Below are 24,255 nucleotides of genomic sequence, written 5' to 3'. Positions count from 1 at the left end.
AAGGCATGCTGTATTAGGGTTTTAGAAGTGGTGTAGAAGCCCGCCTATATTTTTCATTGGCTGGCGTCATCGTCTATGGTAAACGCTGGCTTCCGATTGATAGTGAGGCTTCTTAGTCCCTCCTTGTTACCGCCCTGTCTCCTTTTGTGACCGCCCATCAGGACTGGATCTTTAACTTGCGGCGTTATACTGTCTCCTTCATTTAGTCAGTAAGCACTATGTTTTTTTCATTCTGCTTTGGCAATGGCGACAGCTTGTTTTATAAAGCACATACAGCGGCCGTGCAACTTTATCATCGCGCGCGCCGTCAAAATGCTTTTCTTTTAAAATATATATGTTTTTAAGAAGTGCAGCACGCCAAGCTTTGTATTCATGGCGGCCGCACACTTCTCCTGCTTCGGCATTAGCCACGGCTCTTCCATTCTGCCCCGGCATCGGCTAAGACAGAAGTGGGGACAGAAAGACTAACAAATTTGTTCTCGCTACCTATTTAAATAAAAATAAAAACAATCGCAACGGCCTCCTAGCGACCCATGATTTGCTCCCAGCAACCATGTGACCATTATTTACAACGTTGCTGGGAGCGATGCCGCTGACATTGGGTGAAAGTGTGGAGGGCTGCAGGGGGCATACGCTGCGGCAAACTGGGCTGCTCGAGGCAACCGCAGGGCAAGGACGGCACACGGGTGCAGCGGCAGCCAGGCGAGCTCTGGGGTGCCAATACTTCACCTGCCTTCCACACACTGCCGAGCCAGGCGCGCTATGCCTCTCCTCAGCAGCATGGCTGAATTCACTGACTAAAAATGTATTTAAGGTGAGGCACTTGTTGGGGCAGCGCTGAAGCTTATATGCAACGGAAGAATTTATGTCTGTAATAACAGCCAAAAGACAAACAGTGCACTGACAACCAATCAGAAAAGAGAAAACCGATTCCTCTGGGAGTGTGAACGCATAGTGAGCTTTAACTGGCCCGAGAAGCATTGTGATGGGACTGGCTAGAGAATTCTTATCAGGTACTCATTGGATATGGGGTTCCAGAAATTGGCCTGGGAACTCACGTGCTAGATGTTCAAAGACTGAAACGCAGTAGCAGCGCATGTGCGTGCAAGGCAGAAAATTCATATGCTACATATTGTAGCCTACATCTGTAAGAATGTTCCGGAACTGCTCACGGAGTGATTTTCCCTGCATGTCACAATAAACCAGCATCCAGACTTAAAGCAAACAGACGAACGTGAATGAAATCTGTGCTTTTTTTCTACACCTGCGGACTTGGGTCTGATTGACAGGACTTCGCCTGAAGCAATGCCAGTAGCGCCGTTTGTGATCAAGAACCCCCCGGCCTGTATCTTCCACATGAGGCGACCAGCGCCACTTGTCCATCTTATCCAGAGTGCAACTTTAACCACAGTTGTCAATACTGACTGTGCCGTTGTTCACTCGAATGGACTTGAGGCGCATCTCTCTTGTAGCTCTCTCGGGAAGTTTGCCCCCGGTGTCCTGGCTGAAGCAGGGCGACAATGGGAATAAAGAGTGTTGCTTGTTTAGGCAGAGGCGAATGTTATTCCAACTGTTCCACCCTCAGCAATGCAGGTTGCTAGGCTTTTATAAAGTGTGTGTAAAAGTGTGTGTGTGTAAAAGTGTGTGTGTGTGTAAAAGTGTGTGTGTGTAAAAGTGTGTGTGTGTGTAAAAGTGTGTGTGTGTGTAAAAGTGTGTGTGTGTGTAAAAGTGTGTGTGTGTGTGTGTAAAAGTGTGTGTGTGTGTAAGTGAGTGAGTGTGTGTGTGTGTGTGTGTGTCGCAGTTCCCGACCGCCACACTCAAATAAACAATGGCAGTCGCAGTCTTGTTTCTGTTGCACTATTGTGCCTTTTTTTCAATTTATTGGCTGTAATGGCAATGGAGGCACGCCGTGCTTTAGCTTTAAACATCTGCCATTGCTTCACAGGTCAATAAATAGAAAAGCAAAGGCAGGTGGACGCCGCATTTCTTATCCATTTATTTACTTCCATAGCAATAACAGCACGCCAGGCTTTAATTATATATGTATTATGAAGTGAGGATTAGGGAGGCTACAGATATTCAGAGAGACCTTTAACGTACTCAAGGAGTTAAGTCGCACGAAAGAACAAAGGAGGATCGCTAATCAGGCTGACTGTGAAAAGGTACAGGACTTCTTTCTAGCCAAGGTTAAAAACATCATTACTCAAATAGGCAATACCCGTATAACTCCCTGTCCTTTATCAGTGGTGGACTCGCCAGAGTTTCTGGGCGGTTCTCTCTCAACCTTCCCGCACTTGACTCAAATGCTTTAGCCCATATTGTGGCCAAAGTCAAATTTGGGTCACCAGAAGATCCCTGCCCCCCTTTGGTATTTAAAAGGGTCATTCCGGCGGTAGAGCCAGAAGTGTTGTCTCTATTAAATCTCTCCTTGGCTACAGGGAAGGTACCTCACAAATGTAAGGAAGCCATGGGAATCCCATTGCCGAAAAAAGTTGGGGCAGACATCAACAATTTGAAAAACTTTTTACCCATTTCCCGGCTTCCTTTCCTGGCTCAAGTTCTCGAGCAACATGTGCTCAGAGTTCTCTCATCCTTCTTGGAAAAGCATCAGCTGTTACATACACAGCAAGCAGGGTTCAGGGCCCGTAACAGCACTGAATTGAGGCTAGCAGCTGATTAGAAGAATCCCTCGGCACTGATCTTATTAGATGTCTAAGCCGCGTTTGACACTGAACCACGCGCAGCTATTGGCCCATTTCCGACGGCTGGGAGTCACCGGGACGGTCCTCCAATGGATTACTTCCTTCCTGGAGAATCGGTCGCAGAAGGTCCAACTAGGAGAATGTAGGTCCAGGCAGGGTGTTTTGCATTGGGGGTTCCACAGGGCTCTGCATTGTCCCCCCTGGTATTCAATATCTACCTCCAGCCGTCAGTAGAAGCACTTGCAAAATTAGATTGTCAGGTGTTCAATTACGCTGATGACACCCAGTTAATTTTACGAGTTGATAATTGTCCCCAGGCACAGCTTAATGCCCAGAATATCCTCCAGCTCACTAGGAACTGGATGACCTCTTATTCACTCAAGGTAAACCCGGATTAGACAGAGGTGCTTTCTCTCACTACAGGGGCCTCAACCTGGTCTAGCCTCTTCTGGCTCAAGAGCTTAGAACCACCCCGACACCAGTGCCAGCCGTGAGGAGTCTGGGTATCAAGCTGGACAGCAAGCTAACCTTAGACAATCAGGTGTCTGCTGTAGTGGGGAGCTGCACAGGCCTGATTCGGCAACTCCGGAAGCTCGGGACTCTGCCGTCATTTTCCACCATAAGTACCGTCGTGACGGCCCTAATCCTGTCACAACTGGATTACGGTAACGCAGTATACACAGGGCTTCCTGACAAACTCCTGAGGAAACTTCAAGTGGTTTTAAATGATGCGGCAAGGCTGATCTTTAAACTGCCAAGAAGAGCACAGGCCACCCCCCTGCTACAACAGTTACACTGGCTCCCTATTAAGCAGAGGGTCAGATTCAAGGGTCTGTGCATTGCACATAAAGCACAGTATGGAGTAGCGCCCAAATACATCAAGGATCGCCTGAAGCCCTACGTGCCTGGACGTTATCTCTGGTCATCTGAGGCTAGCTTGCTGGCCTGCCCGCACTTTAACAGAGCTACATTGGGGGAGGCGGGCTTTCTCAGTTGTGATTCAACAGATCTGGAACAAGCTCCCAGATAGTATTCGCAGGGAAACCACTCTACTTCCGTTTAGGAGGAAACTCAAAACCATCCTGTTTACTGAGGCATTTGGATAAACCCACCATACTGTATGATGGGTATCCTCGGGATTAAGGGATTTCTTCGCTACTGGTCCACGCTGCAAGCGCCTAGAGACTTTTGGTGATTGGCGCTCTACAAATATAATCTAACATAACAGAAGGTAAAGCGTGGCTTGCTGCCAACGCTACAAAAGTAAATACATAAAAAATAAATATGGCAGGCACACAACTTTTAGTGACTTTTGTGGCAATGGCAGCACGCCGCCCTTTAGCTTTAAACATCTAAAGCCTAAGGGTGGCATGCCATCATTGCTTCAAAAGTCAATAAATAGAAAACAAAGACGGGCAGAAGGTGGATTGCTTTCCGTTGATGTACTTTTATAGCAATCACGGCACGCATCGCTTTACTTTACACATATTAAGCTAAAGCGCAGCGTGCCACGATTGCTACAATAGTAAATAAATAGAAAAAAAAAAATACGTCGGCTGCAAACTTTCTATTTATTAACTTTTATAGCAATGGCAACACACCACGTTTTAGCGTTTAACATCTAAAGCTAAGGCGCGGCGTGCCGCGATTGATTCAAGAGTCAATAAATTTTAAAACAAAGCCAGGCAAAAGCCACATTTCTTTCCCATTTGCAAAGCCAATAGCTCTTCATTTAACTAATGCGAGGCCTATTGCATTGCAAATGCTTGTTATTTATGAATTCATTGGTCATTTATGACGGGTCAAAGAAAGAGGGGGGCAGGACAGAGCAAGGGTGCCAAGGGCCCATATGCAATAAAGAAATATGGCCCTCCACTGCTTGGTTTTGTAGTGCAAAAACAGGTGGACCTAGGGTGCGGACCCATGATACATTAGGGCCTTGGTGCCACTGTACCTGCTGCACTGTTTATATCTACAGCCATGGCTAACAACTCCAGGGGGAAGCATTCCAGTGCCTGCAGAAACGAGCGTCTTTAAGGATAAAATGATTAGAAAAATTCAGAAGGTGCATGATCATCTGTAACAAGGGCCCCTCAGGTAGAAACGGGCATGTTGATAACTGGGATCTTAACGCTGTCGACTCCAGTGGCAAGGGGCTCAGGGTGCGTGGTCATAGCCGGCCTGGTGGGGCCGGACAGTTTTCAGTTGCACTCAGAGTATGAGGCGGTCTTCTGGTTTCTCAAGTGTGCAAGACAAACTATTTAGGTCCAGAAGAGCTTCCAGATATACCTCTGACACTCTTCTTGTTAAATGGTGTTGGAGTGATCCTGTCCTCCTAAGTCTTATCACGCTTCTTTAATAACAGGTGTTGCTATTAACCAATTGTGACAAATTGGGTTGTTGGTTGGGGGGGCGCAATCCATTTTCAAGCAACAGCCACAATCCTTTTCAGGGTGAACCACAAAAGTCACTAAATTAACCTCTACTTAACCCTCTGGTAGCTTGGCACATAAGGAGTCAGGCTTAGCTTCGAGGCAATGTGTAAAGCATGTATGCAGCACTCAAACAATAGTAAAGTAAAAACACAATACAAGAAAAATCTAACACCAATTTAGAAAAATAGAGTAAAATATAATCAATTATTTGACAGTAGAAAGACAAAATATAATCAGTAGACTAAATATAAGCAATTTTAAAGATTTAGATAAAAGTAGCAACAGAAGGCTTAAAAGCCTCAACTGAGGGTATCTGACCACACTGGACCAGGACAAAGTGACCAGTCAGGCCAACCGTGATGGAGCACAGGCTGGGCACAGGACCAAGTTTGACCCACTGAGGATTGTACCGTATGCCCTTTGTGCGTGATCTTAATGGCGTTGCTTTGCGAAGCTTTGTGTCGTCCGATGTCGGTTCAGATGAACCTTTACAGCAAGGCTTTGCATTGCTCTTTGTCGGTTCCGATGAGTTGTACTGCAAGGTTTTGAAGGGCTTGCATCGCTTTGCGCCAGATTTGGTGGAACCTCCAGTTCCGACCAGATTTCTCCCCAGATGCCACCCAAGGGCCCAAGTCCTGGGGAGTCTCCACTTGCAATCCAGCAGGTCAGCTGGGCAGTTGCAGGGAGGCTCACGAGCTTGTTATGTCCCTGTGGCTCAGAACAAGAAGTCACTCAGCCTGGGATGAAGGGAGCAGGTCCAGTCTTCCTTCTCAGACAGCAGGATAGGCCTCAGGCAGCAGAGTAGTCCTCTGGCAGCAGGGCAGACATCCTTCTGTAGTATCCACAGGTCCAGGAATGTATTGAAGACCGGATGTAACTGTCCCTTTTTATACCTGGTTCCCGCTCTGAAAGAAACTTCTGGAATTACCCGCCTCCCTGTCCAGGTCCCAATCGGTCTCCAGGCACAACAGGCTAGTGTGAAGTCCTTTGTGTGTGAGCTGAGGCAGGGTCTCTGAAGTGCAAGTGTGACCGGTGACCGCTCCGCCGCCCTTGTCGAGTCAGGATGGCCCATGCTGCCAATACTGAGACCCTCTATTGTGTGGCTCTCCGATATGAAAACACAAAGACCAACTGCCAACTACACCTACTCACGTGACCCAGGAACAGGCTACAGGCGCCAAATGGTTAGGGCAAGATCTAAAAGTGGAAGTTTCTGAAATGTCACTTAAAATCAGACTTTACCATTAAAGAGGGTTTTAAATCTCAATTCCTCAGACATCAAATATGATATTTCTACCTGCTCCCAACCAAAAGGTATCCCTGAATAAATGTAATAAGGTAACCTAATATTATTCAATGGATGAGCAAGGCATTGCAAAAGTGAAAAACAAAAATTGAGAGTTTTTCACTACCACGAAATGTAAAACATTAAAAGTACATGTCCAACTTTTTAAATAAAACGCACGCTGCTCTATGGGCTGGTTAAGGCCTACCCTAGGAGCGATTTATATGTATTAAAAAGGAAGGTTTAGGCCTGGCAATTGTTTATTTTGCCAGGTCAAAATGGCAGTTTAAAACTACACACAGGCTGATTTGACAGGCCCGAGACAGGATTTAAAGGGCTACTTAAGTGGGTAGCACAATAAGTACAGCAGGCCGACTAGTAGAATCTAATTTACCAGCCCTGCGTATATAGTATACCACTTAACATGGGACTTACCAGTAAATTAAATATGCAAATTGGGTGTAATCCAATTTTACTATGTTCACAGGAGTGAACACAAGTAATTTAGGACTGATTTGCAGTGGTAAAGTGCTCAGCGTCCTAAAGCCACCAAAAACAAATTCAGCAAAACAAGAGGGGTGAAGACTAAAATTTGGGGGGTGCCCACGCTGAGAGGACCAGGTCCAACTTCAATGTAATAGTACTAATTTACCAGCTTTGGAAGGCTGGAGGGCTGAGTCGGGCTCGTCGGTATTAAAATCTATGAACTACTGCTTACGCCAGCAGTGAGTGTTTAAGCCCATTGAGCCATTCTAACACCCCACACTTTGCTAACAGGCTGGTTTCTTATAAATACACGAAAGGCTGGGGTAAAGCGAGTCACCACATATGTGCTAGTACTGATATTTTCCTCTAGGTCCGCTATGTGTTTCATTGTAAATATTGCATAGTGCAGGTAAGCTGAAAGTCACAAACAACATAAGGATGGCAAGGACTGTGGTAGGTGTTTCACGGATTTGAAACAGACATCACCATCTTCATGGTTAATACACTAATGCAAGGATACACTTGATGGTTTGACCATGGTCTGTCAGAAAACATAATGAATTTAAAGCCTGTCTCTGGTACACCAATGAGCCCTGGAAGGAGCCGCAGCCCTGCCATCCATCCTCATCTCTGCGCAGATGACAGTGGATATTTTATATCAGTTGCCTCATTCCCAGACAGGAACATGGCCTCACCTGGCTCAGGGGAAGCTGCCAAGGTCTCGATCAAAGGAATACGATGCAAAGAGAATCTGAAACTTTCTCCCAATTCGTCTCCTCCTACCAGTGACACCTGGGACATCTTTATCACTCTCTGGTTCAACCACTATTTACGGTTTAATTGGGTAATTTTTCACTGGAGGGAGTCTGTAGAACCTGTTTGCACCTAACAATATTTGCACTGCTTTAGCACACATGGTCGTGCCAAAAAGTGGATTTAAACCACATTCTGGTTGGATATTTAATTCTCTGGAGGAAACCTCTAGAAACATTGTTATTTTGTGCCTGAAAAAACAAGGGGACAATTACATGTTTACTGTACACTGCAAGGAGGTAAAATCTTGCAGCTTAGTTTTAAGATTGTGTAGGAGAGTAGGATCTGCTTCTTATAGTTACCCCCACTTTTTGCTGATGTTTCACTGTTTTCGACTTAGACTGCCTGGGATCCTGCTATCCAGGACCCCAGCATAGCTGCTTTCTCCTATAAATTGATTGCATGTACTTTAGGTACACTCCAGATTGGATTCTGGGGTACCCTTATAAGTCCCTAGTATATGGTATACTATGTACCTAGGGCATAGGTACCACAGAGGCCTCTCAGGGGCTGCAGCATGTATTATGCCACCCCTGGGAGACCATTCAAAATGACACAACAGGTCTGCTACAGCAGCCTGTGTAAGGTAGTGCATGCACCCCTAACTTAGATATAGGTTCACTATATATATCCTAATCACTGCACATATAAACCCATCAGTCACCCCTATGGCAGTCCCTATCAATCCTGAAGGCAGGGTGCTGGGTTTTATGTGAGAAGTTTGCCCATGCATGAGCAGAGCCCCTCTGCAGCTTTCGGAACCTATATTCCGGGTTTGTTTGTGATGCAGCCAACCATATATACTTAAGTGCATTATAACCTCGCGGTAAATGCTAACTTTAAAACGCCTGCATGAAAACATGTCGTGTTTGGTGACAAACACCTTGGAATCATACCTCCACACCAGTAACTGGTGTCGGTGGTATGATTCCACCCTAGTAGAGGGAGACATATGACAGCACCGGTACACCCGGTACCAACTTTACAGACCCTGGCATTACAAAATGGATGCTGCCAGCCACATACACGAGTCTGCCCTCCTGCTGCTGGACGAAACTCCAGCAAGGGAGGCTGGACAATAGGTTTCCTGTCACAGTGAGGTGTGACCACCTCCCAGACAGGCTTTAGTGTATTAGGGCTGGGTGGGTGCACTCCAAGAGTCTGCACTGGGGGAACATTTGGTGTCTCTGTGCATAGTTCATCTCAAACCGGTTGCAGGGGCTATCAGCCCCTGCTCTGGCGCGAAACTGGACAAAGGACATGAGTGTAGCCACCCCTCTGTCCTGACCCTCCCATACGTGGGATCCCAGAGATTGTACCACCCCTTCCTTGGGTATAAAGTAGGAACCCCTAGCTACAGGACTTTGGATTTACCTGGACAAAACTCTGCTACAGATACCAAGTACTTAGACTATCTACACTACGCTGGATGACTGAAGAATCTCCCTTGGAGTAAAGGAGTTACTCCCCTGCAAGGCAGGCACCTTAAACGCATCTGACCGGTTTGTATCTATGCAGCTCCTGAAGGACACCGAAGATTTTGCAACACAGGAGGTGGGTTCCCAAGCTTCCAGAGGTCGACTAGTGCTCTCAGCAAACCGGAGACCCTCAGCCCTCGTGGGGACCGTGCAACATGTAGACACCGTGCACATTTGCAGCAGCATATGTTTTTTGGAGATCCCTGAGGCTGTGCTTTGAGCTACTTGTAGTCCTGACCCCAAGCAGTGTTTCCACCGAAGATTACCGGTCTAAATTCCACGAGTATTCCATGGGCTGGTATTTTGCGATTCCTCTCGAGGTCCCTTTGCGATCCCTGGTCTGTCAACCTGTGGGTCCCTGTGAAGGCAACTTTAACTTTCAGTGGGCTTTCCTGGTTGCTCCAGATGTGCCCTTACTCTCCATCGTTTGGGGAGTCCCCAGGACCTTGCTGGTCCACACCGAAGGATCTTTTCTCTGACTGCATGGGTTGCAGTTGCCAAGGCTTGTTGGTCTCCAATCCGGACCCTGACCCCCCCTTCCAGCACTCTACATCCTTCATGGGACAGCTCGCCTGCATACTTTGGTCGTCGTCGTCGACGTCTCCTGGTCCCCGTGGCTGCAGAGTCAAGCTTCACCTCATCTCACATGAAACACCCGACATTGGTGGGCATTAGTCTATCGTGCCCCTGGTCAATGTGAAGTGACCCAGACTCTGTCCCCTCTACTTTCAGGTTCTTCTCAGCTCCGATCCAGGCTTGGATCAAACCAGACACTTCTCATCTTCCCGGCAGCATCACTTCTTCGCAACACGCCATTGAAATCAACAAGCGTTTCCGACACCACTTGACCCCTATGCACCCGGCCCTCCTGGGATAGGTAACTCGGGTACCTTGGTACTCTCAAGGGTGCTGGCCTTAGAACCTTCTATGTTCCAAAGGGTTTGCTTAAAGTCCTCTCCCAAGTGTCCTTAATCTTTAAAATTCCAACCGCGACTTTCCCATAGGATTGTACGGGGCTCGCGCCTGTGTTCTCACACTGCACGCGTCCCCCGTGGGTCCCCTGTGTCACTACCTTGTGTGGTTCCTTGGGGTCCCAGCGATTCTACGTGCTCTAGGCACGGTGTCTAGTCAAGTCGTGGTTGTTATACCACTTTCTTAATATAAGGTTTGGTCTCCCCCTGGAGCCCACTGTGTATTGTGCCATTTACTGTCGTTCTAGTGCTTTAATATTGTGTATCTTGTTCTCTAATCTCATAAAGAGGTTAGTAGAGAGTGTTTAGTAATAAATACATATATTTTATATATACCTTGTGTGGTTCTCCTTTAATTTGGTCATTCAGGAGGTTATAATCCGGTAAACCAAGCTGCTTTACATTTCTTCGAGACTTAGCCTGAAGGCTGCTCTCCATAGCTACCACTAGGATAGCTTTCAATAAAGGTTGTCTTTAACCTAATCATCAATAAGGGTCGTTTGGACTGGTGCTAGGTGCCCACTATAACTAGTGGACAGCATATACCAGGCCAACTTCTCACACTCTGGTTCCAAAAGATGTAAGTTCTGATCAGATATTGCAAACCTGACCAAAAATTGTGAGATCTGGAAAAAACACTTCTGATCCTCTTTACAAAGATTCAGCCATCAGAAATTCTTCCAACTACTCTTGATTTACTCCTGATTTCCAGGAATAGGACAGACTAAGCCGAAGACCACTAAGGGTTTACTCCTGGTATTCAAGAGTAAATCAGAAGCACTACAAGAGTAAATTACACCTATTTATAGTAAATTGTTTGTGAATCGCACCCATTATTTCCCTGCATCTTAGGTACCCTGTCTGCAGGAATAGTGTCCACTAGGGCACAGGCTGTTCATACATTTGATACATATGATTAGGTTTTGTGGAGTGAACTTTACGTACCACGCCCATTCGCTTGTCATGCGAGCATTGCCTGGGGAGCCGCCCTCCAGCACTAGAGTCTGTAGAGACTGTTCTGCTTCCCTGAGTAAGAAACTATAATGCACACGCCCCTACTGTGTACACCTTTTTATGAATGGGAATGTATGACACTTTAAACACTGCATCTTGAATCCTGGAGGGTCTATTTTAATAGATTTTCATATAGTGTTGGCATGACACTTTGCAACTGCTTTGTAGCACTTTCCTATATAATGATCCCAGAACAAGCTCATCACTAGGATGCTACGGTTCCAAGGCCAGGCTGGCAGCCCTAAGGAGCAAAGGTCACAGGGTCAATGTTAAGGTCCTTCACACCATGCACAGGGCTAACTGGAGCGAAGGACCAGGCTATCTGCATACTATATTTCCGCGCTACGAGCAGGGGCAGTTGCTGCATGTGGGCAAAAGGGGCGGTGCCCTGCGACACAGGAGCTAAAGAGGAGAAGGATAAAACTCACAAGTAGCCCTGTGAAAGGACTGACTGCCCCATCAGGTGCAAGATGTGTGTATGTTTTTTTTTCCCCCCAAACAGGGCATGCAACTGCGCCTGTGCAGAGCGAGACTTTCACTCGCCCCTGAGGCACAAGTGAGAGTGCTGGCATCATTGAAGAGGTGTGGCCTCTTGTTAGTGCCAGTGGTTCGATCGACACTTGGGCGATAGGTTTGTGGCCCTGGGCGTGGCCAACTCAGTGCCATTGGTTTCAATGGTTGGGGGCAGGACAGACCAGCACATTCAAGGCAATACTGGGTGGAGCAGGCTTGGAAGAAAGTCATGAGCTCCACCCTCTTTTTTAGGTCTCGCCTGACCCAGCGCATGCGCTGGTCTGGTGAGACTTATTGAGAGGGCTCCAAAAAGTGCTACCAGGCCAGCCTAGCGCTACAGTGCATGTGCGCGGACGCGCGCGCCGCTCTTTACCGCTTTGATGTTTGATCACGATCACTTTCACTTTCGCAGCTGCACGGCCGCTTGGCATAGCCAATAGGTCTCGCTTTTGGGACCTTATAAGTATTTAGTTATGCAACTGTTGCATGGCTAAACACTTATAAGGTCCCAAAGGCGAGACCTGTTGGCTATGCCAATGCTGGTTTAATTTAGCTTACTGTTGGTTGGACTTTGTGAGGGGCTGGGGAGGAGTCCAGGAAGGAGACTGACTCACTGGCTCCTCCCCAGCCCTCCCTAACATCCAAACAGCATTAAGTAGACGCTCGCAAGAAGAAATAATTAGTACTCGTTTCTTCCATGAGTGTCTTGCTGCCGCATGTGAAGTGCACCTAGAGAGTCCCTCTGTCATGTAGTGAGTGCTCCGGTCTTGGCTGTAAGGCCTACCGCTGTATGCTAGCTCTATGCACGAAGCTAGTAATGGCAGCAGCGAGAGTGAACAGTTTTAATGAGCCTGCCTTCAGTTCTGAGGTAGGACCTGGACTCGGTTTCACTTTCACATTTCTTTCGAGCCACAGTAAAAAGAACACATTTTGATGGACCGGATGAGGTGGTGAGCCCAGTAATGACAGAAGGTACAGTTTTATTACTTCCCTTTTTGTTTTTTGACACTAAAGCTGGCTAAAAGGGGCACAGAAATTTCTTACATCAGAAGTCGTTCAGATGAATACTTCTGGGATGAAATGTCTCTTAATGGGGCGGCATCTCAGCAGTTTACTTGCCCTAGAATGGAAGTTAAGGTGCAAAAGGATGCGGTCTGTGGAACACACAAGACCTAGAACGTTAAGTGCACACTTTCAAAATCGATGCGGTAATTACACCCTACCACTTTAAAATGTCCCCAGCCGCCCCTGCCTCCGAGACACAGTGCTCCTCAACTGCACACACAACTCCGCTCTAAGAGTCTTCAGACAGATGACGCACGGGGAGGGGGGGGGCAAGAGGGGTGGGGGTTTAAGTCCCCAGCCTAAGGAACTCCCTGCACCCAGTCCTGAGAGCTTAAACCACCCACAGTTTAGGAAAAGCCTAAACAGTGACTCATTCTGCCTTGCATGTTACTTACCTGCTTCCTTTTTGAGGCTGCAATGGAAGATGGTTGGATTGAAGCCTTCCATCACTGACTGGTCTCTAATGTCCCCTTCGGCACACTGTACTTGTTCTTGCTCTACCATAAAGCGCTGAAATGATCAAAAGGTGATGCACAGCCCTCTATAAAACACTCAATAATACAAAGAGCCATTGCAAGCAAGTAGCAGATAATGCTGAAGCGTTGACGCGACTGTGCAACAGAGAAAAGGCAAATTATGCGGTACATTGTGTGGCTCAAGGCAATTATGCAGAACTTAAGGTAACACTATGCCGTTGGTACTATGAAGCTGTAACAGACATAGGCATATAAACTGATCCCAGTACTTTTGAAAATACGGATGTTTCATAAAACTACTCACAGATACAATTCAAAATTCTATAAACAAGAGTGGATGGTTTCGTCTTAAACAGAAGCACATGACCATACGTTTATTAATCTCCGCGTTACCTCCAAGTGTAAAATAAATTGAGTAAAATATGTATAGTGATGCACTCAACGGAACACAAAACTACACTTACACGGTTATGGAGTAAAAGATGTGCCTTTTTAATTTATGCAGCTCAGCTAAACCGGTCCATTTTGCAGTGTGTGGATTATTCAGTGTTCATGCCACAGGGCCTCAGAACTGAACGGTACATCAGAAAACTATTATGTGAGAGTTCTATTAGGAGGTACTTTGATAATTAAGACATTAAGCTTTACAAACCAAAAAAAAAAAAAAAGATGCATAAGGTTTTTCAACCCTCTTAGTTCCGAATGCCTTCTTTAAAGAACTATTGCTTTAGGAGCCCTGCAATTTAGTTATGAATTGGTATCTACGGTGAAACTTAGCATTTCATGGGGGAAAAAAAATAAATCACTCTTTTTATCCTTTTCAAATGTGTATTTATTTTAATGTGGCTGCAATTGCAGAGGTGCTAGTCTGCTGCCTCTTGCAGTCCTCCATCTCCGGATTTCCAGCCATTGACCTGGATCCTCAGAATGCCTCATGAATATTAATGAGGCGGGAGTTCAGGCACTGCCTGCAAATGGCCCTTGCAATACTGCTATGAAATGCAGATGCAAAGGTAAGAGTTCAACTGGGTAATTCAGACACTGGAGCAATTGTTAAAATGGGTGCATCCTGTAATCACGCCGGTTTAGCACTTGCTGCCATTAGATGCTGAGTGTAAGTGTTACACAGGCAGTCAGCATCAGTCTGTAATTGGTGATTAAGATTATTGATACTGAACATAAGCGCCTCACAACAGATACACCACCGACACACACCAATGCAAAGAAATCAACGAAAATAAGCAACACCCCATACCAGTCCACACCTAAAATCACTTCTTCAGACTCCAGCATGCTGAAATTATGAGACGGTGCCCAGTGCTTAGAGACTGCACTACTAGCACACTTGTGCTATACAAATCCTAGCAGCATAGCAGGGCACAGCACTGGAACAAAGTTCAACTTGGCAATACGCGGTAAAAGCGGGAGTGTTGGCGAGCCCTTACTAGCGAAGAGAACCATCACCCTTAGAAGTTCCTTATGAAGAACCAATATCTTCCCAGTACTTAGACAATCGTGGGAAGCCAATCTAGGATCTCTCAACGATGGCGAATCTCATCTATGCTACTTATGGCCCTCAGAGAGACTGCAAAATCCTCAAGATACCAACTCATTGAATTGAAAGGTCTATCCTGAATATACTACACAAGACGACGGCTGCAGCAGTTGACCTGTGACTCGTACTCGTTATGCATCCGATGCCACACGAGGCGATCTTTATACAGAAGGCGTGGACCGCAGAATAGTCCAGAGATTCTGGTCGGCAGTAGAAAGACATTCTGCTACCCTTATTCCCAAGTAGCCTGTTCTGAACCTTATAGACAATGTTGGGGCAACAGGAATGAGAACACACTCAGTCATTTAAGGCAGGTGCTTTCCAAGAGGGTTATCGCGCAGTACTGAAGACAGGCGGAAGCCCTGAACACCACCAAGTGGGCAGCTGGTCTGGACTCCTGAAACGGACAGTACATCCTGCAAGGGGTGTCCCCAAAAGCATCATAAGATATAGGGGCAATCGATGAGAAACCATACCGAGGACTGAAGGGAGAAGAGGGCTTAGACTCATAACACCAGGTGGGATCTTGAGCTGGTCTTCAAGTCTGTAATGAATCCCATGGCAACATGTGAAGACTCATTGTAATATTGCAATGTGGAAAGTGCTGGTGTTAATTTGTGCTACCACCACCAGTGCCAGCAATGACGACACATACATGATAAATAAATATGAGGTGTGACATTATTTCTTCACTTCTTTATTTAGAGGTCATTTGACAGCACCATCAGGTGTACACAGAAAGGAGAATTCTATTTATAATTTCACCTTCATGCAGATCCTAAGAATCTCAGAAAGCTCTTCCATGGCGCCTCTCGTAAATACCCTTCATCATTTACATAGTAATGCTTATTTACATATTGATGGAGGTTCCTGCATCTCCAAAGACATCTTTCATGGCTCCCCTTTGAATAGTTTAGTTGGCTTTATGAGGTCGTATAATGCAATGGGAGGACTCTCAAACCCCTCTATTTCCCAGGAGCCTTTTCTTACTCTAGAGTGAAAAACAATTAATCTATGATTTGGTATTATGAGATTCTTGCTGTGTTATCCTATTCATATCAGATTCATTAATCAGTTGTTGCCCTGTTGCGGCTTTTAGTGAGTGAGTGTGTGTGGTGGGGGGGGGGGGGGTGTATCTGAGAGTTCCCACTTTATATATCAGGCACACCCTCTATTTCACCATCTACGTAAGATGTACGAGTAAGAAGACATGTACAATGAAGTGTCTTCAGATGAGACGAATATTGGCTTCCTCCTATTTAGCTGTTGAAGATCTACCTTGTTTCTAGGGAAAGAGATGCATTACCACCCTCTTGTCCTGTCAGCCAGATTCTCTCTTACACTTGTACATTTTGCTACTAGTTGCAACTCTGCTGTGCTTGCATTCTCAATGCAATGTGTGATCTAAACCAAGCTAAATTTTGCACCCCACTAAATTATTAAACTAAATGGGTAACAAATACTATACCCACTGGTCCCTGTTCCAGGGTGTTGGATAGCCTCTTTAGTGATCAGCTGTCCCACAACAAGCACGTCAACATCTCACTCAACAAAAGCACCTGGAAGCCACTCGTAAATCATCCTTTAAGGTTAGTATAAAGACATTTCACACAAACCCTCACATGCATTCATTCATTCTTCACATTCGTGGCATCTTGGCATAATGCCACATTGTAACAGACACTGTGCGTCTTTGTGTAATATGATGCAATATATTGTACAATTTTAGAAAATAATCAGCAGTACAAGATAAACCACATGCATAAAAAGTGAAATTCCTTACTTCTACAATCTCCCAAGACATATATGATGTAGAATTATCAAGTCGGGTGTCAGCAAGTGTCATCTCCTGTACACCATTCTCTGTAACAAATGAAATGGAGTGAATGCTGTTACACTGACGGACACTAAGATGTTAGTGTTGAGCACGCAAACAATTTAATAAATACCAAGTAGCATCCGATTAGTAGAGTGTGGACAGGGGACGGGCATTCTAGGTGGGGCCAGGCCATAGGCATCTCTCGCCAAATACTACGTTTCTATGTCACTTACTCAACAGGCTGTCCTCCTCAAGACTTCCTTGCATACTAATCTGTAAAAGAAAAATAGATCAGTGTGTATATAAAAAAAGACAGTCACAAAACAAAAATCCTGTGTGACAGAAAGATTTGACTTGAGAAAGTGAAACTTCAGCAATGACACCCACACCGTCATTGCAACTATTGTTTTGGATTATATGCAAAACTGCACTGGTTACTTTAATGTGTATTTCTGCAGTCCCTCACTCTGCAACTGGGGATGCAAAAGTTCAGTACTTCGATTCTCCATCGTGTTGGAGCATGTCCTGTACTAGCACAACATTGAGACCAATGGCATGTTCTATAGCGTTTCCAAAGGAATCCAATTCTGGCCAGCTAACAAACGATAGTACTGGTAAAGAGAGAAGAGAATAGAAAAAGAAGGCCAGGAGAAGGGAAGAGTCAGAATCAACTAACAAAAAAGGTACATTTAAAAGGTAATGCTGTAAAAAGAGAAAGCAATATTAGAGCGAGGTTATAGGACTATCGTGAGAGAACAGTATATTAGAAGGACATTATAGTGTGCATTCAAGACCGAATGGGACATTGGAAAGATATTATAGTTCTGTCAAGAAAGAATGGTATATTGAAAGGCGGTTATAGTACTGCCCAAAGAGAAAGGATATAAGAAGGAGGTTAAGTGCTGCAAAGGCAAAATAGGGGTTACAGGGCCATTGGGCAAGCAGGGTATCTTAGAAGGAGGTTACAAGGCCCATGCATAGAGAAGGAAAGGTGAAGGTGGTGATGGTGCCCACCAAGAAAACGAGGATTGTGGGGAAAAGGTTAGGGGGGGGTCTCCTATGGGAGGGAATTCAGGCATAGGATTGACAAAAGGAGATTATTGGAAAGGGGTGCTAGTCCCCAAGGAATGAGAAGGGACAAACAGAAGAAGAGATTAAGCCAATTAGGAAAGAAGAGCATTTTATAAAGAGGTTATTGGCTCAATCAAGTCTGATGGAAATATTGGATGGAGTTAACAGTCCAGCATGGGAAGAAGAGCTGTAGAAACATAAAACAATACTAGAGACAGGGCATGTCATTCACTAAGGTGTAAGGAACAGTAAGAGCTGAGAGGATCCACCAATGATGAAGGGAAACTTGGAAGAAAGGCTATTATCAAACAAGAGGAAAAGGAATAGGTATAGGAGATGGCCTGTGCTGACGAGAGAATCGGGAGCACAGCAAAGAGGTGATAGGATCTCTTGAGCAATGTTAAGTATTTGTAGGGGGATAGAAGGGTGTACAAAGAGAGAAAAGAGGAACAGAGGGGAAGAAATTGAGGGACTACTGCAAGCAAAATGTGCTTTAAGTTTACTTAACAAAAAGAGCTGCAACTATGGGTAACCGAGGAAGGTGAAACAAAACAAAGTGAGGATTGAGTTTGGGTAACCAAGAAGGGGTGAGCTTCGTGACGATGAAAAGACTGAATGTATGTAACCAAGTAAGTAATGAGTATTAGTAACAAAAAAGAGTTAGAGTCTGAGTAACCTTGATAATACTCAGTGTGAACAATGCAGAGATAAGTGAGTGTAAGCGAACTGGCGAACAGTGAGCGTGTATAGCCGGCAGGGCAGTGAGAACTATGCAACAAAGAGCAATGCAGAGGCAAGTCAAGCATCGGCGAACAGTGCGCCTGAGAATGACATCATCTTAGAAGTCAAGGAGCTATACCATGTTAGTGGTTATCTAGGACTATAGAGAAATGAGCATAGTGTAAAGGTGGCAAATGGAGAATGGGAGGATCTTGCTTACAGAATCCACCCATTCACCACCTTCATGCTGCATGTAACCAAGTAAGTAATGAGTATTAGTAACAAAAAAGAGTTAGAGTCTGAGTAACCTTGATAATACTCAGTGTGAACAATGCAGAGATAAGTGAGTGTAAGTGCTGGAGCAGAGTTTTCTGTTAGAAAATTCTGGGGCTTTTTGAAGCTCTGGCATGTCTATGTGTTTATTAATTAATTAATAATTAACAACTAATTATTTGTCTTGTGCAAGTGAGTCTTATTAACCAACCTGTTTGTCTTAACATAAGAGAAGGTTACACAAGGGTTAGCTTATTTGTGCTGTTTTTCGTATTTACAATAACGTGCAAGTTTTTCATGTTTAAACGTTGCTGTGTGCTATTTATTTTGAGCACAAAATGCTGTCTGAATTAATGCTTTATATGTTGCAAAGCTAGATAAATGCATACACATAAGGGTGTTAGTGGGGTTAACACTGTTTAATCATTATGATGTAGTAATCTTTATTTTGTCTCTTTAATTAAAGATGGTTTATTGCGGCCTATGGAGGCCTTCATGAAATAACTGAGAATAATTTGAAGCTTGGTTGAACTGTGGTGCCGGCAAAATCTGTGATGTGACAAGGGAGACCCCTGCTGGAGTTCAGTTAACAGAAAAACTGACGGTAGTCCTTATATGGAAATTTCCGGGAGGACATCAGCAAGCTTGGAGGATCTCCAAAAGAAATGATGTGTCCTTGGTGAACAATGAACCTCAGAAAGAACATTGTGCTAAAGCCGGTTTGCCGAGGGAAATGAGCGAGATGGATACTTTAATAGTTTCTAGTTCTTGGTTCCTGTTCCGTGATTTGCGTATTATGACTTTTCCTGAGCGGAGATTTCAAGATGTTGCAAAGTTACATCCCTTCCTTTTCGTTCTGCTCAGTGATACAGTTTTACTTGTCAAATTCATGTGGGTTTTCATTGTATTTTGCATTATAAAATGTTAGCTTAGGGAGGGCTCTCCCCGCACTTTCTTTCGTCGCCTTGCTGCGTGAACTTGCGTTGCTGAGGACTGATGCTAAGGACCTTATCCTGAAAAGACTTTTCTAAGAGACTGGTCCTGACCCGTTCTGACACTAGTTAGAATAGGTAACTATGAGAAATGATTTATTCTGATTTTATTCTGACTAATTTTAGATAAAGCAATATAACTTTTAAACATGGTATTGGTTGTTTCTTTCCTTGTTATTTATTGAATACTTTTTGATTATTGTTTATAGATTGTTTATATCATGTTAGACAGCCACTATAATCAGGTCCTATCGCCTAGATATAGATGCAGGGTGGTTTAGGAGTTTTCTTCCCACAGGTTTGCTGCTGGTAGAGTATTGGAGCGTATGTTAGTGAAATGGGCCCTAGTGTATGATGAATGCATGTGCGTGCAACTGCGAAATTACTCTATCTATGGTAGTGGGCATATTTTAGGTACCCTGATCTGTATCAATTTCTCTGGTAGCAGAGGATGGTTTAGATGGTTGTCTTGATCTGATAAGATAAGATTGCTTGTAAATTAGCTTATTGATTATTGATTTATTTTGATGTTTTTGGTACATGTACTAATACTAAATGTTGGAGTCGTTATGTTGAGTTAAATGTAGTGCTTCTGGAACTTGGAAGCTGTGGAAGCAATTCCGTAGTAGGGCAGAGGAAGGTGTATATGCTGCTCTCGGGAAAGGCGGGATTGTAAGGAATTACGTGTGACAATTGAAGTTGCGCGTTCACATTGTCTGGGTTCGGAATCAGTGACATTGTATGTTACTATTAGACATTTCTAGTATATAAGGAGTGTGAATCGTAGTGAAGGTTATCTGTGAAACTCTGGTCTTAAGTCCCAGGGATCCGTAAGGATTGCCGTTAAAGCTTATTGCGGGAGGAGTAATAGGTATTCTCTGAGCTTGTTTGCAGAACTGGGCGGAGGTAAGCTGTTTAGTTGTTGTGAGTTATAATTCTGTACAGAGACAGGTTGTGCTGTTCTCGGGAAGCAGGATTCTGTGTGCATGTACTATATTTTTTCCGTATGAATGTGCGTGGATGCATATACATTTATTGATTGTAAGACTCTTTTGGATACGTCCTAGAGGAAACAGTTATGAGATGTATGTAAAGTTGTTGACTCTTGAGAAATAGACTCTCTTTTTACTATTCTGTGGTTAGCGAAGCAGACAATGGAGATGTTTCCATGTTGTAACTAATAGATTTTGTAGAAATTGTGACACACGAAGTCTACTGAGAGTTTTGTAAAGGAGGGGTAGACGAGTGACAGAGACAGGAGACAGAGACTGCAGCGGTTACTGACGTCAGAAGGTTCGCGTACTGATTGGATAGTGACTCAGAATAGGGTTCACGCTAGGATTGGTGCGTTAGTGTGAGTCGCGCAGGGATTGGAAGAGCTGCTTAGTGACGTAGACGCTCCAGGACTGGTGCGTTAGCGAGAATTGAGTCTTCAACCTAGAAAAGTAGAGAGTTAATAAGTGCTTATTAAGATGTATTATCAAGAAGAGAAAAAGAAAAAGACGTTCTTTGGAAAGGTTAAGAAATGGTTTAGCAAGGATAAAGAGGTTAAGACAAGAGAGGGTGAGTTGCTACCTCCAGCGAAAACACCTGCATCCTTAATGGTTGCGAAATATGGATTACATACCTGTATATGGTTGCAGAATTGGGTTGGCTATACTAAAGAAGATGGTGTTTTAGCATTCCCAGAACATGGTTCATTTAATCTGGCCGTGTTAAGAAATTTACGGGAAAAGATGGCACATCTAGACCCGAAGCCGAGACCTACACAGTTCGAGGCTTTAGTGGAATGGGAAGAAGAGGTATTAAATCGAGAAAGACAGAGAACTGGAGGTCAGTACAGGTATATGTTTGGGAGGAGACATGATCGTGAGACACATCAGGATCGAATGAAAAGATGGCGAGATGCTACCATGTCAGATGGATTATATCCTATGAGAACAGTTGAAGCTTCGGCTCCTTCAGAAGAAGGGGTTTCTGAGACAGATAGGAGAAGATATGGAGAGTTTGAAGATGAGGTCTTGAATGATATGATGTACAAGAGACCACCTCCATATAGATCAGAATCGGAAGAGAGTACACCAGTTGTTTCTCCGATAAGAGATACAGTTGAGAAAGAAAAAATGACATCTGAATCAAGAAATAATAGTTCTTTCAGAGAGGAAAATGCCAGAAATGCCAGACAATTAGCGAAGACGACAACAGAACTGACTGAGAAAATTAGAGAGTTAACAATGAATATGGAAGCTGTTACAGTGCCTGTTACTATAGGTCCGGTAATTCCTATGTTTGATGGACAGAGAGTAAGTGAAAATGGGCTGGTAGTTCCATATATTGCAAATAATTCAGCTGGTCCTTCAGGAGATTCAGGTAAAGGAACAGGGAGAAATGACCTGAGACAAACAAGACATGAGACAGGTAATGAATTCATGAATGTTAGTGATTCTAGTAGTTTAGGGATGCCAATTTTAGAACCGCAGAGAAAAATAGTTTCAGCGAGAAAAACTGCGGAAATAACAGTTGATGACCTAAATGACTGGATGAAAGTTCTACAGAAAAAGGATAAAGATTCACAAGTTGTTGATGTGGTTAAATTACGTATAGAATTAGAAGAGCTTGTGACAGGAACGGTTCCGACAGAAATCCTGAAAAGTCATCATGATGGTGAATTATTGTTCATGTGTAAGAGCATAACATGGAGGGCAAGAAATACACATGATAGACTGAGAGCGATAGCAAATGAGCAAGGAGTTGACATTGATAAAGTAAAGGCTTTACAGAAAACGTACAGGATGGATTTCACAGAGAAGGACATAGAGAATTTGAATAATTCTGGTAGAACAGGACAAATTAAAGAAATGGTGGCATTATTGCGTAGATGGGGTGATGTGGAAAAGTGGAAGGATAGGTGGTATAAGAAAAGGGATGAATGTGAAGATAGAACAACTTACTCAGCATTTCCAGTGAGAGAAAAAGAGAAATCAGTGGAGCAGTTTCCCATGAGAGAAATACCTGGAGGAGGATATGTACATGTTCCATGGACCAGACAGGATATTTTATCATTTACGAATGATTTCCCTCGATTGAGAGAAAAGCCCATCGAGTGGTATAGGCAGGTAGACAGGTTTGTGAAATTGTCAAAAGTGCTGTGGGTTGACCTGAATAGTCTGTTTGATATAATTGTTCCAGCAGACTTGTGGACTGAGTGTAAAATAGTTGTGAGTTGGCCTAGTGAGGAATATCCAAGAGATCCGAGAACAGGGGCACCAGATCCAGAAGTGATGAGGAAGTACGATCAGGTGATGGTATACCTGAAGAGTAAAGTTCCTCCAAAAGAGACAGACTGGGTTAAAATAGATCGAACACAACAGGAAGCAAAAGAATCAGTTCATGCTTTTTACGAAAGGTTGATACTGGCTTTTAAACAATTCAGTGGAGATGAACACCTGGGTGACAAATATTTGAGTCATTTTGTATACAGATTTGTATATGGTCTTAGACCTGAGATTAGTGAGAGAATTCGTGAACACACAGTGGATTGGCAGAGTAAAAAAGTAGATGAGATTCTGAGACATGCAAAATATTTCAGTGATGAAATTGAAGCAAAACAAAGAAAGCTAAAAGAAAAAGCAATGTGGGCACAGGTGAAAGTTGCAGAAAGACAGGAAGCACAGTTGGTGGAACAGGCAAATAATCCAGGAAATAATACAGGGAATAGATCGAGGTTTGCAGGAAAAGGAAGAGGAAGTCTTGAGGAAGCAAAGAAAAAGTTCCCGTGTCACAACTGTGGCCAACTGGGACATTGGAGGTCGGAATGTCCTAATCCACCATTAAATGAGGGTAAATCCTTAAATCAACAGGTGCAGAATGAAGGGAATAACCAGCAGCAACAGCAACAACAGCAGAAAGTTGTGAGACAGCAGCAGAGTCAAGAGCCAAAACCACCTTTACCGCAGAATAGAGGGGTACAAAAGTACAGTCAGGATTCGGGATTCTTCAATGATGAGCAGGTAAACAAACCAAGACGTACTAACAAGGTACAACAGTACTTGTTAAAGAGTGAAGGGAGTGAGTCTGAAGGTGATTATTGACGGTGCCGAGGAGAGGAAGAAGAGTGCATACTTGGTGCAACTCTAGAAATAGACCAGGCAGGACCATTTGTAGATGGGAAAATAAATGAAGAAGGTGTTACTTTTTTAGTAGACACAGGTGCGACAAGATCAACTGTCAGGTCAACAGATGTTAGAAATCTTCCTCTCTCGGATGAAGCAATCCAAGTAGTTGGTGTAGCCAATACACAAATCAGAACACGTCTTACTGAACCAGTGAAAGTACAGATAGGGAAATTTTCAGACATGCACAGATTTATTGTCTGTGACACAAGCCCAGTGAACCTGTTAGGTAGGGATTTATTATGTAAGATGAACTGCACAATTTTCTGTAAACCAGATGGAATAGCTTTTGAGACACCAGATGATGATGTTTTCTACCGCATGACTCTAGAAAATAGAGAAAATGAATTAATTAGTGCATTTCCAGTGTTCAATCCGGAGGATCTGCCTCAAGTATTGAGAGACACAGTGAAAA

The 24,255-nt window shown here is 44.2% G+C and overlaps 1 protein-coding gene across 6 annotated transcripts in view; it reads right to left on the bottom strand.

The window, feature by feature from the left end:
* The window catches only part of CARD9 (caspase recruitment domain family member 9), a 276,679-nt gene that overhangs the window by 12,290 nt on the left and 240,134 nt on the right, over nucleotides 1-24,255 (bottom strand). For 3 of the 6 annotated variants that reach the window (XM_085613178.1, XM_085613172.1, XM_085613204.1), the window contains 3 exons: nucleotides 16,846-16,885; nucleotides 16,577-16,656; nucleotides 13,158-13,272 (listed from right to left, as the gene is read on the bottom strand). In XM_085613178.1, the coding sequence (XP_085469304.1) occupies nucleotides 13,158-13,272; nucleotides 16,577-16,656; nucleotides 16,846-16,885 (235 nt within the window). The remainder of the gene's footprint in view (nucleotides 1-13,157; nucleotides 13,273-16,576; nucleotides 16,657-16,845; nucleotides 16,886-24,255) is intronic. The other 3 variants (XM_085613196.1, XM_085613186.1, XM_085613213.1) reach the window with 1 other exon arrangement.

The sequence above is a fragment of the Triturus cristatus genome, chromosome 1_2, assembly GCF_964204655.1.
Source record: "Triturus cristatus chromosome 1_2, aTriCri1.1, whole genome shotgun sequence".
Taxonomy (NCBI): domain Eukaryota; kingdom Metazoa; phylum Chordata; class Amphibia; order Caudata; family Salamandridae; genus Triturus; species Triturus cristatus.
This window is presented reverse-complemented; position numbering and strand designations above follow the sequence as displayed.